This window comes from Zootermopsis nevadensis, unplaced genomic scaffold, assembly GCF_977971745.1.
Source record: "Zootermopsis nevadensis isolate Lab colony 2312 unplaced genomic scaffold, Znev_1.0 Znev_ptg000019l, whole genome shotgun sequence".
Taxonomy (NCBI): domain Eukaryota; kingdom Metazoa; phylum Arthropoda; class Insecta; order Blattodea; family Termopsidae; genus Zootermopsis; species Zootermopsis nevadensis.
In genome coordinates this window covers 3773003-3788012 of record NW_028259151.1, presented here as the reverse complement: position 1 = coordinate 3788012, position 15010 = coordinate 3773003, and the positions used below count along the sequence as shown (strand labels likewise).

General features: G+C 34.2%; 1 protein-coding gene and 1 pseudogene across 11 annotated transcripts in view; one reads left to right on the top strand and one right to left on the bottom strand.

The window, feature by feature from the left end:
- Positions 1-15010, bottom strand: part of Arms (Ankyrin repeat-rich membrane spanning) — a 118870-nt gene that overhangs the window by 19994 nt on the left and 83866 nt on the right. For all 11 annotated transcript variants that reach the window (XM_022082389.2, XM_022082396.2, XM_022082390.2 and 8 more), the window contains 4 exons: positions 14471-14644; positions 11643-11808; positions 8368-8465; positions 3591-3729 (listed from right to left, as the gene is read on the bottom strand). In XM_022082389.2, the coding sequence (XP_021938081.2) occupies positions 3591-3729; positions 8368-8465; positions 11643-11808; positions 14471-14644 (577 nt within the window). The remainder of the gene's footprint in view (positions 1-3590; positions 3730-8367; positions 8466-11642; positions 11809-14470; positions 14645-15010) is intronic.
- On the top strand, positions 11939-13063 carry LOC147873363 (protein CFDP2-like; annotated as a pseudogene).

Sequence of the window (15010 nt, the reverse complement as noted above, 5' to 3'; positions counted from 1 at the left end):
GTATTTAATCCTTACATGCACTGTTATGTAAATGCAATGTGACTGATATATAATATCACTATAAAATCCAAGATCAGAGGGAACTCCTTGCTTTTACATTCTTTCCTGTCGGGTAAATTTTCTTTTGCAACCAATTTCACACAATCTCTCACAAAAGCTGTGTGGAAAGTACTGATTTAAACTTTCAATAAAAATACAGGTTTTGAAATCTTCTCAATAAGATGTCTGCATCTGTATATGTGTACCTTTTGCTTTGAATATTTGCCCCTCAAACTACAGGAATTAACAAATTATGGTTATTTTCAACTATTTCAGAGTATCTTAATTTAATTTAGGATATAATAAAATTGGTTAAAATACTTTCAGTGCCTAAAGAAAGTAAATATGAGATAGGTTTCCACAGCAGTAATATCTTCGATTAAAGTACCATGAAGAATAGTAACATATTAAATGTCACCTGTAATACTACACATTATCACCTAGAACGACATATTCCAAACCCTAACTAGGTAAATTCTCTCTCATATAAATATACATACACATAAAGTGAACAATAATATTAAAATGCTACCAATGCAACAATTTGCAAATCTACAAACTTGTTTAGTTCCATACACTTGCTTTTCTATATGATGTTCAAAACATCACAAAATCCACTTTATAATATTTATTCGTGGTTGCAATTCAATACAATTTGACTGAATTAATAAACACATCATTCTGGCTATCAGAAATCCATGCCAGTCACGTCAAGTGGTAACCTGCCTGTGCCAGTCCAACAGTTGTCTTCAAACAGTATTTTTCACAAGTGCAACGAGTATTCACTGTTGAACACTACCTGGCTTCCCATCCTTACTTAACTTGCCAGAATGTTTTAATGGATAAAGTTCCTGATTCTCCTGTGCTAAACAGATCGAAAATATCTCATCTGGCAAATTCTTTCTGCGATAGAGAAACTCTTTACAATATTGCATAAAATATGAGGAAAAGAGTAAATGCAATGCACTGTTAAAAGTGGTGGACATTTCCAGCACTTAATATAACTTTGTTTTCTAATTTCAATATAATTTAGCTTTTGACATACAGAACACGCGTCAGGAATGGGTTATGCAACTTTTTGATCACCCTATGTCATTACATCTTGCTTCCATGAAAAGAAAAAGTGTTTTATATTTGTACTAATTCATACTATGTATGTGTGTGTATTAGGTATTTTTCTCTAGGTATCTCAATGACTCAGGACACACACAATTATAAAAATTAATAATCATGCTTTTATTTATTTATATTTACCCATTTTAATTTGACACTTTATCCACATATTCAAGGTTTCTTTTCATACTTTAATGCGGCAAACTGTACTCTGAGATAATATTAGCAAGTTGGGGGGGGGGGACTAAGTTCATGAGAAATAATGATTAAGAAACCTGTCACAGAGCTTTTAACACACTAGAAGATATACTTCACATATGAAGCCACACAATCCAATGCCTACAGCATACAATTACTATACTGTAGGAAGTTGAAGAGACAAACAGTAGTTCCTAAATTTGTTACTATTAAATGTATCTATATGTACAACTTACTAGTTATGACACCATAATAGCACTTATGAAAATGCAGTCTTACCAACTCTTTCTGCTGTTGTTCTTATTAACCATTTACATACAATAAACATTCAATCAATCAATCATGTACATCTAACAGAAAAAAACATTTAAAATATTAAGCCAGAAGTAAGCCTTGAATAGCAGGTTAAGCATCTAGTAAGCACTTGCTATATTCATATTAAAGGAAAGGGTAGGATTAAATTCAATAATTAAAATATCTTTATTGCAACTATCAAAACACAATGTTATCCATATATTACAATTAAGTACTCCCAAGCATGTCTCCCTCCAAATAAAATCCATCATGCAATTCTGTAATTAATATTTTATTAGCCCATCATTGAGTACAGTGGGCATAAAGAAACTACGAATAATCTATTTTTATGTACAAATACTGATCATGCAAAGTTATTTATTCTTTGGCTATTTGACAGCTGGAAGTGCAAATACAGCATAAAGACACCTGAGACAAATTCACAGAACGTACTTAATCATTCAAAGTTACTACATCCAACATGGGCTTTGAAGCAAATTTTACAAAAATAATACTCTCTACAAAAAGCAAACCTACATGTTCTCACAGGATAAAATCTTCTAAACACATACAAATTTTTTTTTCATGTTCTATTTCTAATCTACCTTCATGAAACTTATCTTTACAACTAACTGGTAATTTGGCCCCGGATTTTTATTGCAGTATGATACAGAGTTCTTATACAGCAAATCTCAATTTGAATAATCTGTTTTGCAAACTGCTTTGTGAGATCCAATATACTTTAATAAATGAAACGGTTTTATTGCCAATCAGATTAAATGACAACCAAGTTGTTTCATTGGTCCAACCCAAAGTTTATGGTGTGAAGATCTCCGTTCATAAATGTTAAAGATACTGTAACAGTGACAAAACTACAATAAATCAAGAAGTGGCAATAATTCTGATTTCAGTGCCTCCACATTTAGAATTTTCAAGTTATTGTGATGTACAGAAATATGATCAACAAACTATATTACCTACTACCATTTCTTTCATGCATGTATCCAGTATGAAATCATCAATGATTCTAGAAAGTGAACAATATAACAGAATGACAACAAAAGAGAAATAAAAAAATAAACTCTATAAAGAATATCAGTTAAAATACAAGAATCATTTATCATATTTGCATACACAGTCTACACATGCTGGGTAAACACTTCAGTCTATTAGCATACATGTACAATGCACTGCTCTTAATGCAAATATATACAGAAAAGAAGTGTTATGGAGCAGTGAATGGTTGCAGAAGGCCTACTTTATTTCCTGCCCACTTAAAGTTGACAGCGGTTACTTTCATACTTACTTGTTAATGTTTCCCATGTAATAACATACACATAGATTTCATATCATGTTGAGTTCCAGAAATGGGGTTATAAAACTTCTCTACCAATCATCACACATGGTCCAGAGAGCATGGCTGTATATTTTCACACACAAATCTTCACAAAAGAATACTCGAAGATGTGCTGTTTATTATGCACAGATATTCCTTACATTCCTATGTCATGGATTTCAAAACTTTCATTATAGTTGACCTAAACATGTTCCACATATCATAGCATGAATTCTAATTTATGAAAGCCAATTTAGTGGTATGAATTAAGTGTAGGATTTCCCAAGACCCAACCAAAGCACACAGATGTCTCAGTTGGAAATTAAATAGGTATGGGACTATCATTAGTAGATCCACTGACTCTGTTAGAGACATGAAGAGGTTGGCATGAACATCACTATAATACATAATTTCAATTATATTCCCAGTATTAAATTTATGATGGTGGCATTAGTGGCAATAAAAATGGTGACAACGGTAATTTTTTACAAGTTAAGTGATGAATGCACAATGTCTCAAATAAAATCCTCTATCTTGTGAATGTCACCTAAACTATTTTCATCCTTGTCCCCAGACCTGGTCCTCAAGTTGATGATGACAGAAGACTCACCTAACTCAGATGGTGGGGCTAAACTTGTGACCTTATATGGTGTCGCTACTTCCTCTTCAGTTTCCTCCATGACATCTTCACAAGCTTCTTCATTCAGTGTTTGCAGGGCACCACATATCATCTGCTCTTCCAGTGTCACCTGCAACAATCACATAATACACACAATTCTGGCAGCACCTTCATACACTACTTTAAAATAACTCTGTATCTTTGTTAATTATGATGCTAAAATTATTTGTTATGAGGCTCTTTTGATTTGGCAGTAATTATATTCCTTCTTCATTACCAGTACTAAGATTGTTAGGGAATGGGCAGAAACATTCCATAAGTTTCTAGGTACTGTAATGAGAACATTAACAATTTTATGAGTTTTATCTCAAAATACCTTACCCTCCAACCACTTATTAACAAAACCTTCTACTACTATTTATTGATATGCATATATATTGACCACATATCCAATTAATATCTGAAAAACTATATTAATGGGAAATTAATTTCTGCCAAACAAATTACTTTCAAGACAAAGAGTTAACACACTTCCAGAAAAACAGAGTACATCTGTAACATAAACAAGATTTATATATTTTAGCTTTTCACATTATTCACTTTGTGGTTTCAATTCTACCTTTCTGTTGTTTATAACTTGCTATAACAATACAACAAAGGATTACATTATTTAGGGATTTAGGTCCAATGACAAATACAGCTATCCTTGTTAACAACACTTTCATCTGTCTCTAGTGTGATGGCATTGCTACACTAGTTTCTAAAATTCAGAACAGTGTTTTTCAAATTGAGTCTAACAACGTTTCTTACAAATGAAAGAACATTATTTAAAGTGGAAATTCTACACAACTCTTTTTCTTTATTACCATATAACAAAGTCATGGCTACATCTTTTTATGTGCATACATCATTTTAAAAAATTCATAATCGTCTTTACATATTAATATGATTATTTAGTAATTATATGAACATGTCATAATAGGATTTGAGGTCTTCAGGCAAGTGAGTTTGAAGATGGATGCCTTCTGGGTTGTTGCACCATGTTGTCTGGTAAATGTTTACTGACATTTCAGAGGTCCTTGCTGCCTCCATCATTGGTAAACTTCTACCAGCTTACACGGTGCAACAACTCAGAAGACTAACTAACTAGATGGCTTACCAAACCCAAAGGTTCATCACCGAATTAACCAAAGCTCTCCACCGGACCCTGTCCTGGGCCAACAAAATCCAGTCTCCTTCAACTCCTATCTCCCATAGATCCTGCCTGACATTATCCTCCCATCTACATCTAGAGCTTCCCAGTGGTCTCTTCCCCTCAGGCTTCCCAACCAATACCTGGTGCACACCTCTTGTCCCATACAACTCAGAAGACAGCCATCTTAAGTCATAATATAAATAATAAATACTGTTTTAACAATGCAAGTGTGCATAGACATTAGTGTTATAGTCATATTAATGTGGCTTCACCATAATATTTTAAACATTGCATAGACATGTACAAACACATAATATACACAGCTTCATGCTTTATGTTTTAAACCTTTTAGAAGGGTTAAAAATGATGCTCACACTTTAAAACATGCAGCTATAACTTTATTTACTAATAAAAAATAGAGCTGCACTAACAGTACTCTTCAAAGCACTCAATTTCAAGTGCAAAGGGATGTTTCAAACAAAATTAAAAAGTACCATTTTAACCTCCAAATAAACAATATAAAATAAGCAAACAAACAAACTATTAACACTATAAATGACACTAATGCCAAATGGGTTTCGACCTCTGCTTGCCGCAGACCAGCAACGGCCAGCATTGGACCAATAGCTAAGTGCAGAGTACAACTCCTGTGAAACCAAACATCTAGTGTAGTGTTGCTTGTTATGGTTTTGTAAGGAACTTGACATCATGATTTATTTTTTTAAAACCATTTTTGATTATATAAATTAATTCCCTTTTGCCACTGATGATGACCTCTTGAGGTCGAAATGTGTTTAGCACTAGTGTCATTTGTAGTGTTAATAGTTTGTTTGCTTATTTTATATTCTAATATACTACACAATATGCAAAGTTTTAAAACTCCAAATAAACATTTCAATAAATTATTAAACTATTATTAACAACAGAATAAATAATTTATTTCCTAATTATTGCAGTGTCTGCCTGAATAGTGTGGAACAGAATAAAAAATTTAAAAAAACTGTCATACTTCCTGCATGGTCTAAGAATTATACTTGAAAACACTGTTCCATTTACAATGGTCTCTGGAACAACAATATGGTTACACAAAGGGTATTCATAACAAGAAGAGTTTTCAGCAACAAAGTTCCAACTGATCATCTTGATCATAATGTGGAGGAATGTTTGTTAAATCCATGCATGTTTATAACAGATACATGAGTATCAAATAGGAAAGAAATTATGACTGGGTATTTCAAGTAATTAAAAACAGGTGGTACGTACGTCAGCAATACAAACATCCTAGTGTTCACTAACACTACAGTTTATTTTAATGAAGGAATAAGAGTAAAATAAAGAAATAGTGGACTTCAGGAGAAGTGTCTTATTCTGGGTGTAATGCATTTATTTTTTTAAAATCACTTACCTCTTAACAACTAAAGTCCGACTTTAGTCCAAAGCTACAACATTATTATAATAATGAATTAAGTAAGAATTAATTAAAAGTATTCTACAATGTTTTAATAACAGTAATCATCACATCTGACAGATTTTACTTTATTATCATGAAATTTTAAATGCCTAAGTAAATTTAGCAGAAATTAAAAAGAGCTGTTTTAATATAAGATGTTCATGTCTCATCCTATACTACATTTTCAAGGTCATACAGACGTATTATTGCAGAATAGCAGATATGTCAACAGAAAGGCTGAGGATTGGTTTTTTTTTAATGTAAGTCCATCTGTTACAAGTCAAGAGTTGTTCAATAACCTATCTCCCTTGAGTCTCAGTATGAGAAATAGCAAGTATATGAATGTTATAAGTAGTAACAGCATTCCAGTTCATTATTAATTATCACCCTCTCATTCAACACTACATACTCTGAGCTACTAACAGCATCATTAAATAAACCATGAACAAATAAATTAAACAGTTTTGAGAGTAATTATCTTAAATGCTGACTTTTACAAATTAATGATGTGCTAAAATGTATTATTTTTGGCAGGATCACGACTGGCAACTCAAATGTTAATTCACTATTTGTAGCACTTGTAATCTTGTAAATTTGGATAAATAATCCAATAGAATACCTATATGAATGTGGAAGGATGTAAATAATAATTATTAATAATGCAGCTAAATGAAAATATGCAAGTATAAGCTAGGGTCTGTATTAGTTTAAAAACAGTTGTATTCATGGGTGCAATATATAGATGAAGACTAATGCACTGAAGAGGAATAAACAGTAACAGTTACTAGTGTTCATATGACCTCAACACAACTCCACAATATGAATGTAGTGTAACAGAACAATGAATGAAGTTCTATTCATCTCTCACAAACTACATGGGTTGATTAATTAATTAACGAACTAAGATAAAGTCTGTAACAGACTAAATACAACTGATTATAAACATCCAATACAGCATATTAATGTATAACATAGACATATGTAATTGCACATACCGTACCTGATACTGCAGACATCAATGTTCAAGCACAGGGAAAAAAATACAATTAAATTCTCATTTATATTTTCCATATTACTTAAAATTTAATTGATTCAATAACTGTATTGTGGCAGTAAATATAAATAAAAACAGTTCATGTAACAGAAATGCTAAATAAGTAACCAAATTTTCAAGATCAGCCATAATTTAAAGTACTGTAGAACATTTCTTTCAACACTGAGAAATATATAATTGGTATCTAAGCTGATTCCAAATTCCCCCTTAATATCATAATCTACCCTTTGAATGCCAAAATCCTGATCATTTATTCAGAGCATGTTTTTAAAATTTTAATGTTGTGGCCCAGTGGCCACAAGATTTTGCAATTTTAAAAATAATGGAAGCTATAGAGATTATAGCAACAGAACTAAGGAAGAAAAAAAAAGGTCAGACTAGTATGCACTTTCTGAAATGTGTGAATGTCAGCACAAGCAAAGGGGCAGAAATGAGTCAAGGGGGACAGGTAATGTTCACATCACAGACCCCGTTAGCGTTAGCAAAATTTCCGTTCTTATATTAAGACCGTTTACCATTTCCAGCAATGCGTCTTGTGCGCAGGAATGGTTTCACCTAGGTAGGGACGATGCTTGCGCTTACGCAGGCCTCTGCCCTCAGTTAGCTTTTTGGTTGGTTGGTACGGGCCAACGCCGAGTATGGACGGGTCGGCTGCGTGAGCAGGCACCGGGTACGTGGACCGTGGCGGCCGAGGAGCCAGCAAGTGTCCAGTGGGGTGCTACGAGCCGACGCCAAGTAAGGACGGGTCGGCTGCATGAGCAAGCACCGGGTACGTGGACCGGGGCGGCCGAGGGGCCAGCGTGTGTCCAGTGGGGTGTTAAGGGCCGACTTGTAGGAGAAGAGTGTGAAGAGCAGAGCTCGGGGACCAGATAGACTCGAAGGACAGTGCGAGAGAATGTGTGTGTGTGTGTGTGTGCGCACAGACTCTCGAGTGTGTTGTTGTTGTAGAGAGTTGACTGTATGTGCAGACCTCTGTATCTGATTTAATTTGACGTCAGATTGATTAAAAACCACACTCTTAACTTGGAAAAAATTATAGTAGAACACAACACTGTGAGGAAATGTTTACCTGTTTCTCCATTATTGTTTGCTTGTTGGTTGATCTAGCATCACCACGAGATGATGACTTTTCCTTTTCAAGCTGTCCACTAGTTTTTGGATTGATACCTGTTAACAAAACACATTCCCATTAGAATATTGTATTTAGAAACACTGCAATGAACAATAAAATATCATTTAAACACTAATTATTAAACTCCCTCATGCCTCAATATATGCTTTATATGTGGACAAAAGTTATATGAAGAACCTTCCCTTGTCATATTTCCATTATTTCTGTTTTGTCCAAATAGGCAATTATGTATAATTTCTAAATATTAACATTTTATAGTATGAGATTTCTCAAAATTGAGAAAGAGTATTAGACTATCACATCCCTCTTCTTATACCATCCCCTAACACAGTGAACTTCAACAATATTCTCAAACTCCCACATCTATAAGCCTCACTTTGATTGGCAATCTCTCTAAAAAAAATTCAATCCTCTGATACAACTGTACAGACATTCTGTTACCTATCCTTCAGTAACTTAGTACTTTATATTTTGTATGAGACTTAAGGGGTATGCAGTGGCCACACGGTCTGAGGCGTTGGCCTTGTGCCGCTTGGTCGCTGGGACTGTGGGTTCGAATCCCACTCAAGCCATGTTTTTCTGTGTTGTGCTGTCCTGTGTACAGGTAGAGGCCTTGTGATGGGCTGATCCCTCGTCCAAGGAGTCCTACCAAATGTCTATAGATCAAGCCAACGAAAAGTTGGGATCCGCAGTGCTCAGGCACTTGAAGAACGGATCGTTCCCAGTATGAGACTTAAGGTTTACACAACATTAAGACTTCAGGCTGTAGCCTTCTGGGTTGTGATACCATGTAGTCTTGCAGATTGTTATCAGTTTCAGAGAAAAACGCTGCCTCTATTAAAAGAATGGAAATGAGTAAGTGGTTCTGACTGGCCAGACTGTTTGTGATCCTTTGTCTTTTTTTCAACCCAGAAGACCATAACCTACAAAAGCTCTACTTATTCCTCGGCACACAAGGTCTCAGGGGATATATATAATCTCAAGTCAATTCTAAAACAAAAAAGAGACTGGCCACAAATCTTATAGCTCCAAAATTCATATATTCTCAGAAGCATCAAACACAGAAACAAATTTACTTCCTATCACTATTAGGAAATGATTACAGTTTTGAACAACATAGTGTGACGCGTCGCCGTGGGTGCTGGGGCCTTGCGCTGGAGGGGAGGTGCCACCTGACTTCCAGGCTGCTTGGTCTGGAACTTTCAACATCTTGGGAGGGGGATATAAACAAAGTCGCATTCCTGGGTGTGGTGAAGTAGCATCGAGAGAGTAAGCTGGAGGGCACGGCGACAGGAAGACCGAGAAGCGTTGAGCTTGTGATTAATGTGTGGATTCCCGTGTAAAAGTGTTTGTCAGATCGTATTCAAGGCAGCAGACTCCAAACAGCAAGGGTTGACAATAAAGGGCATAAGAACCAACCTACGTCACAATAGTGAGAAAATCATTATAGCATCAGTACCCACTGAATGTTTAACCAATTATTAACATTTCACAGAAAACTTATGCTTTTAATATTCTTCCAGAAATTATGGTAGTTTCCAATATGGATTTGAACCTTAAACATTATGATCCTAATTTAATATCAATGCACACTTTATGCTAATACTTGCAAATGGACCAAAACAAGTTTATCACAATGTAAAAGTCTTATTCCCTTTCCATCTAATGTTAAAATACATATAAGTGTAAATATTATTTGCTGACTTCTCTGTTCTTATATTTATCCCATCTTTTTTGTTTTTATGAAACCATGTTCATCTACTAGTTGTTCATGCTTCATTCATTTATGGTTTATTAATGATGTTAGTAGATCAAACTGAACAGTGCTAAAATTACCAGTCATACTCAATGTATCTTCTTAATTACTGCTTTCAGAATTGTACTACATTTTACAAATCTACTAAATTTTTCAATTACATTTTTGGATCTATGAACTGCAGTTTTCACAGTGACTTGATACAATAAAATTCTCTCGGGCTACCAGATGTGTCAGGTGGTTAAAAGGTGAAAAAAAATAACAAAAAACTAATGCTTTGAGAACCATCTTTGTCCTCATCCTTAGGGTACTGATGTGGTTGGAGATTCAGTCTGTGACTGTCAGCTTGTAGCTGGAGACAATCTTATTACACATTTTTGGAGTGAAGATAAATGCAGAATATTTAAATGGGACAGGATAGAGCTAATATGTTCCTGTTATTTATTCATATACTTATTTTTACCTTAGAAGGTATATCTGTGTATAACTGTGCACAGAGAGAGAGAGTGTCCAAAAGCTAATTTGCTGCCTGACGTGTGAATATTGTAAGCAAAGTGTATTGGGCTGATTATCAAATTAAAGTTCAGGAAATATATTCATGCAAACAACGTATTAAAGTTATGTAATAAGTTCAGAATACAATTTCAAACAGGGAGGTAAATTAATTCTTCAAGCTTAAAGCAATACAAATTTTAAAATCACTTGTATACCAAAAATACACCTTTGAACAAGGAAAAGAACAAAATGTAAATTTAATTTAAATAGGTTGGTAGAGATGCTGAAAATGTAAAACAGATTTCAAACAAAGACCATTTATTTTCAGAAAGCCATATTTAAAATTCTATCTCATCAAAATTAAATCATAATGTAAGCTTCAATAAAGGAGATGTCTAAAATATTTTGTTTATAATGTGATATTTCTGGCGCTTTGTTAAAAAAGGAAAATTCTATGGAAGAAGAAACTGAAGATGAGTTATGCGACCTACAGTAATTTTAAATATGGTATTTCCTTGACTCTTAAGACACTTTTTCTCACATTTTAAAATTTCTGAAATTAGGGTACATCTTACATTTGATGGCATCTAAGAAACAATATAACATCTTTCTTCCTGAAAACCTAAAACTAATTTAATGAATTGTATTTCTTACAATCAACAATGTCTAAAAATCAAAGAAATGAAGTATTTCTGTATTTATAATTTAAAATAATGTCTTCATTAAATTTGAACCTAGAATATCTAAACAGCCCAATCCATAATGATGAGAATAACTATTGTTAGAGAGGATGGCTGTTTTCTGGGTTGTAGCACCATGTAGTCTGGAGAGGCAGTAAGCATCTCTGAAATGAAAGTAAACTTCTACCAGATTACATGGCACTATAACCCAGAAGACAGCCATCTTCATGCTTGCCACCATAAGAGCCTGAAATCCTAAATTACTTCAATTAATTGTTTACCCTTCCTTTCTGGTGCTTGCAATGTAACTTGACGAGAAGGGTCAGCAAACCGGACATTTTTTGAACCTAATTCTTCCTGGTGGGTGACAACTGCAAGCTCCTGTTCTCTCAGAGACACGACGAGCATGCGGAATAACTCCCAGTCGCCAAAATTCATTTGAAGAACCTATAAAACAACAATAGTTTACTCTGCTGTTTGCTGTGTACTAATGAGCAAGAATTTGTGAGCCTAATTGCTTTCAAATGTTATCAGAATTGAAATGAAACCAAAAACAACAACCATCTTACAGGTTTACATGCCCACCTCATAAGCTGAATAAGATGAAATAGAGAAAATATATGAGGAAATCGAAGAACTAATTAAGTATGTAAAAGGAAATGAAAATTTGATAATCATGGGAGACTGGAATGCCATAGTAGGAGAAGGAAAAGAAGGCAATATTACCGGAGAATATGGTCTAGGAGAAACGAATGAAGAGAAAGTAGGCTTTTGGAATTTTGCGAAAAACATCGACTAGTTGTAGCAAACACTCTTTTTAAAAACCACAAGAGAAGAAGATACACATGGATAAGACTGGGGAATACAGGAAGGTACCAGCTGGATTATATTATGTTAGACAGAGATTCGGAAATCAAATTTTGGATTGCAGAGCATGCCCAGGGGCAGACATTGATTCAGATCATAATTTAGTGATGATAAAGTGTAGGCTGAAATTCAAAAGAGTAAATAAAAACATTGTACAAACAGATGGGACATCGACAGATTAAAAGTTGAAGTTGAAGTTCTCAGAGGCTGTTGGCTCAGGGTTAAACAAAAATACTGAAAGTAATTTGACGGAAGAATAATGGAGCATACCAAAGAAGGAAATAGTTAGGGCTGGGGAATAAATTATAGGTAGAAAGAAAGGAGGAGGAAAAACACCATGGGTAACTGAAGAAATACTAAAATGTATGAATGAAAGAAGAAAATACAAAACTTCACGAGATAAAGAAGGAAGAAAGCAGTACAGATTACTTAGAAATGAAATCAACAGAAAGTGCAAAGCAGCAAAAGAAAAATGGCTGAGAGAAGTGTGAAGAAGTTGAAAAAGAAATGATTTAAGGTAAAATTGATGTAGCATACAGGAAGATCAAACAGAATTTTGGAGAAATGAAAAATAAGTGTGTGTGCAGATGGAAAACCACTGTTAAGCACAGAAGAAAGAGCAGATAGATGGAAAGAATACATTGAAGGCCTGTATCAGGGGGAAACATTGTCCAACAGTGTGACTGAGGAAGTAAAGGAGGTTGATATGGAGGAAATAGGGGATCCAGTACTACAATCTGAATTTGACAGAGATCTGAAAGTCTTAGGCTCAAACAAGGCAGTGGGAGTAGAAGAGATACCTTCAGAATTATTGCAATCTATGGGGGATGAATGAACTAGAAGGTTATTCAATCTGGTGTCCAAAATCTATGAGTCTGGAGAAATACCATCAGCCTTCCAAAACAGCATTATCTTTGCACTTCCCAAGAAAGCGAGAGCGGACAAATGTGATAAGTACCGCACAATTAGCTTGATATCTCATGCATCAAAATTATTAACTAGAATAATATACAGAAGAATAGAAAGGAAAGTTGAAGAGGCTCTAGATGAGGATAAGTTTGGTTTTAGAAAAAGTATGGGTACTCGAGAGGCGATTCTGACCTTACGTTTAATAATAGAAGGACGGATTAAGAAAAATAAAGATACAATTATGGCATTTGTAGACTTGGAGAAGGCTTTTGACAACGTAAAACAGAATAAGATGTTTGAAATCTTGAGGAAGGTAGGGCTGAAGTATAAAGACAGACGAGTGGGAAAGCCAGAAAGAAGGAGGATAGAAGCATTTGAAATGTGGTGCTATAGAATGATGTTGAAAATTAAGTGGACTGATAAAGTATGAAATGAGCTGGTCTTAGACAGGATAGGTGAAGGAAGAAGCCTATGGAAAAATCTTAAGAGAAGAAGAGATAGGATGGTGGGACACATTCTGAGGCACCTAGGATTGGTTAATTTCATAATGGAAGGAACAGTTGAAGGGAAGAATTGTAGGGGAAGACAAAGATTGGAATATGTGACGCAGATTTTTGAGGATGTGGGTTGCAAAAATATGTGGAAATGAAGAGATTGGCACAAGATAGGCAAAAATGGAGGACCACATCAAACCAGTCGAAAGACTGATGGGGGAGAGAAGAAAAAAAATGATCATGCTGTTATATAAATTTAATTAAATTAATTTATTTTTATGGCAATTGGATGTTACTGAAAACTATAAAGAGTATAACTATAAGTGGTTCCTAATTCAGAGTTCGCCAGCCTGAATGCCTTCTTATCAACTGCAAGTACATGGATATTTTGGACAGAAATGACTGTCACTGCAATGTGTACCAGGCAACAAAGAAAAAGTTGGGTAAAGTTTCTCTTACTTTGTGAACAGATTCTTATATTTTCAAAAATAAAGTAAGAAGCTGTGTTCCACTTTTTTGTTTAAATAAACTATTGGTATGTAAGACGTATGAAGAGAGATCATTTCCTCCACTAGTGCAAGGTTTCAGTCTCTTTTCTGTAGGAAATTATAAAAAAATACTGCAAAAATATGTATGATCTAAGGATTTCACCAACTTGCATACATTACAATTACATTCAGTTGGATCTTGTTTATTTTAAAAAGTTAACTGTACCAGTATTTCACAGGACATTCTAGAAGACATGGAAAAATTTAATTTGAAATGGGGGTTATAAAACACTATTTACAGTTACCTAAATTAATTTTAATGTTATTAATTAAATTAACAGTTATACATACCTTCTTCAGTTCATCCAAGTCACAGTGTAGTAATACTCGACCATTGATATTGTTCTCGTGTATAACACTTGTGTAGCTTGGTAAGAAGGATGAACTCATATCATCAACTTTAGTAAGCAGATTAGAGACACCATCTACATTCAGGGTTGACAGTTTTGTTTCTAGAACATCGGGCTGCAAACAACATATCATTATTATAACAATGTGAGATAATAATAAAATTATATAAGTCTGTAAATGGAATTCAAACTTTTTGAATTTGTTAAATGGAAGACTATAAAGTGTGCTAGATAAATAATAAATATTTTTAACAATCCTACATATGATTCCCTTAAGAATGTACAATCTATGTATACCATAAAAGTACTAAACACATAAATATACAGTTTTTAAGGCTACCATATATTTCTTATTGTTTAAGCAAGGTTTCTCAATCCTCTTTCTGATGACTTTATTTCTCTATCTTATATGTTTATAACATAAGCAAATGATTGGGAAGAAAGCAGGTCATTCTCTCTTAACACAAGTGTCATCATGACA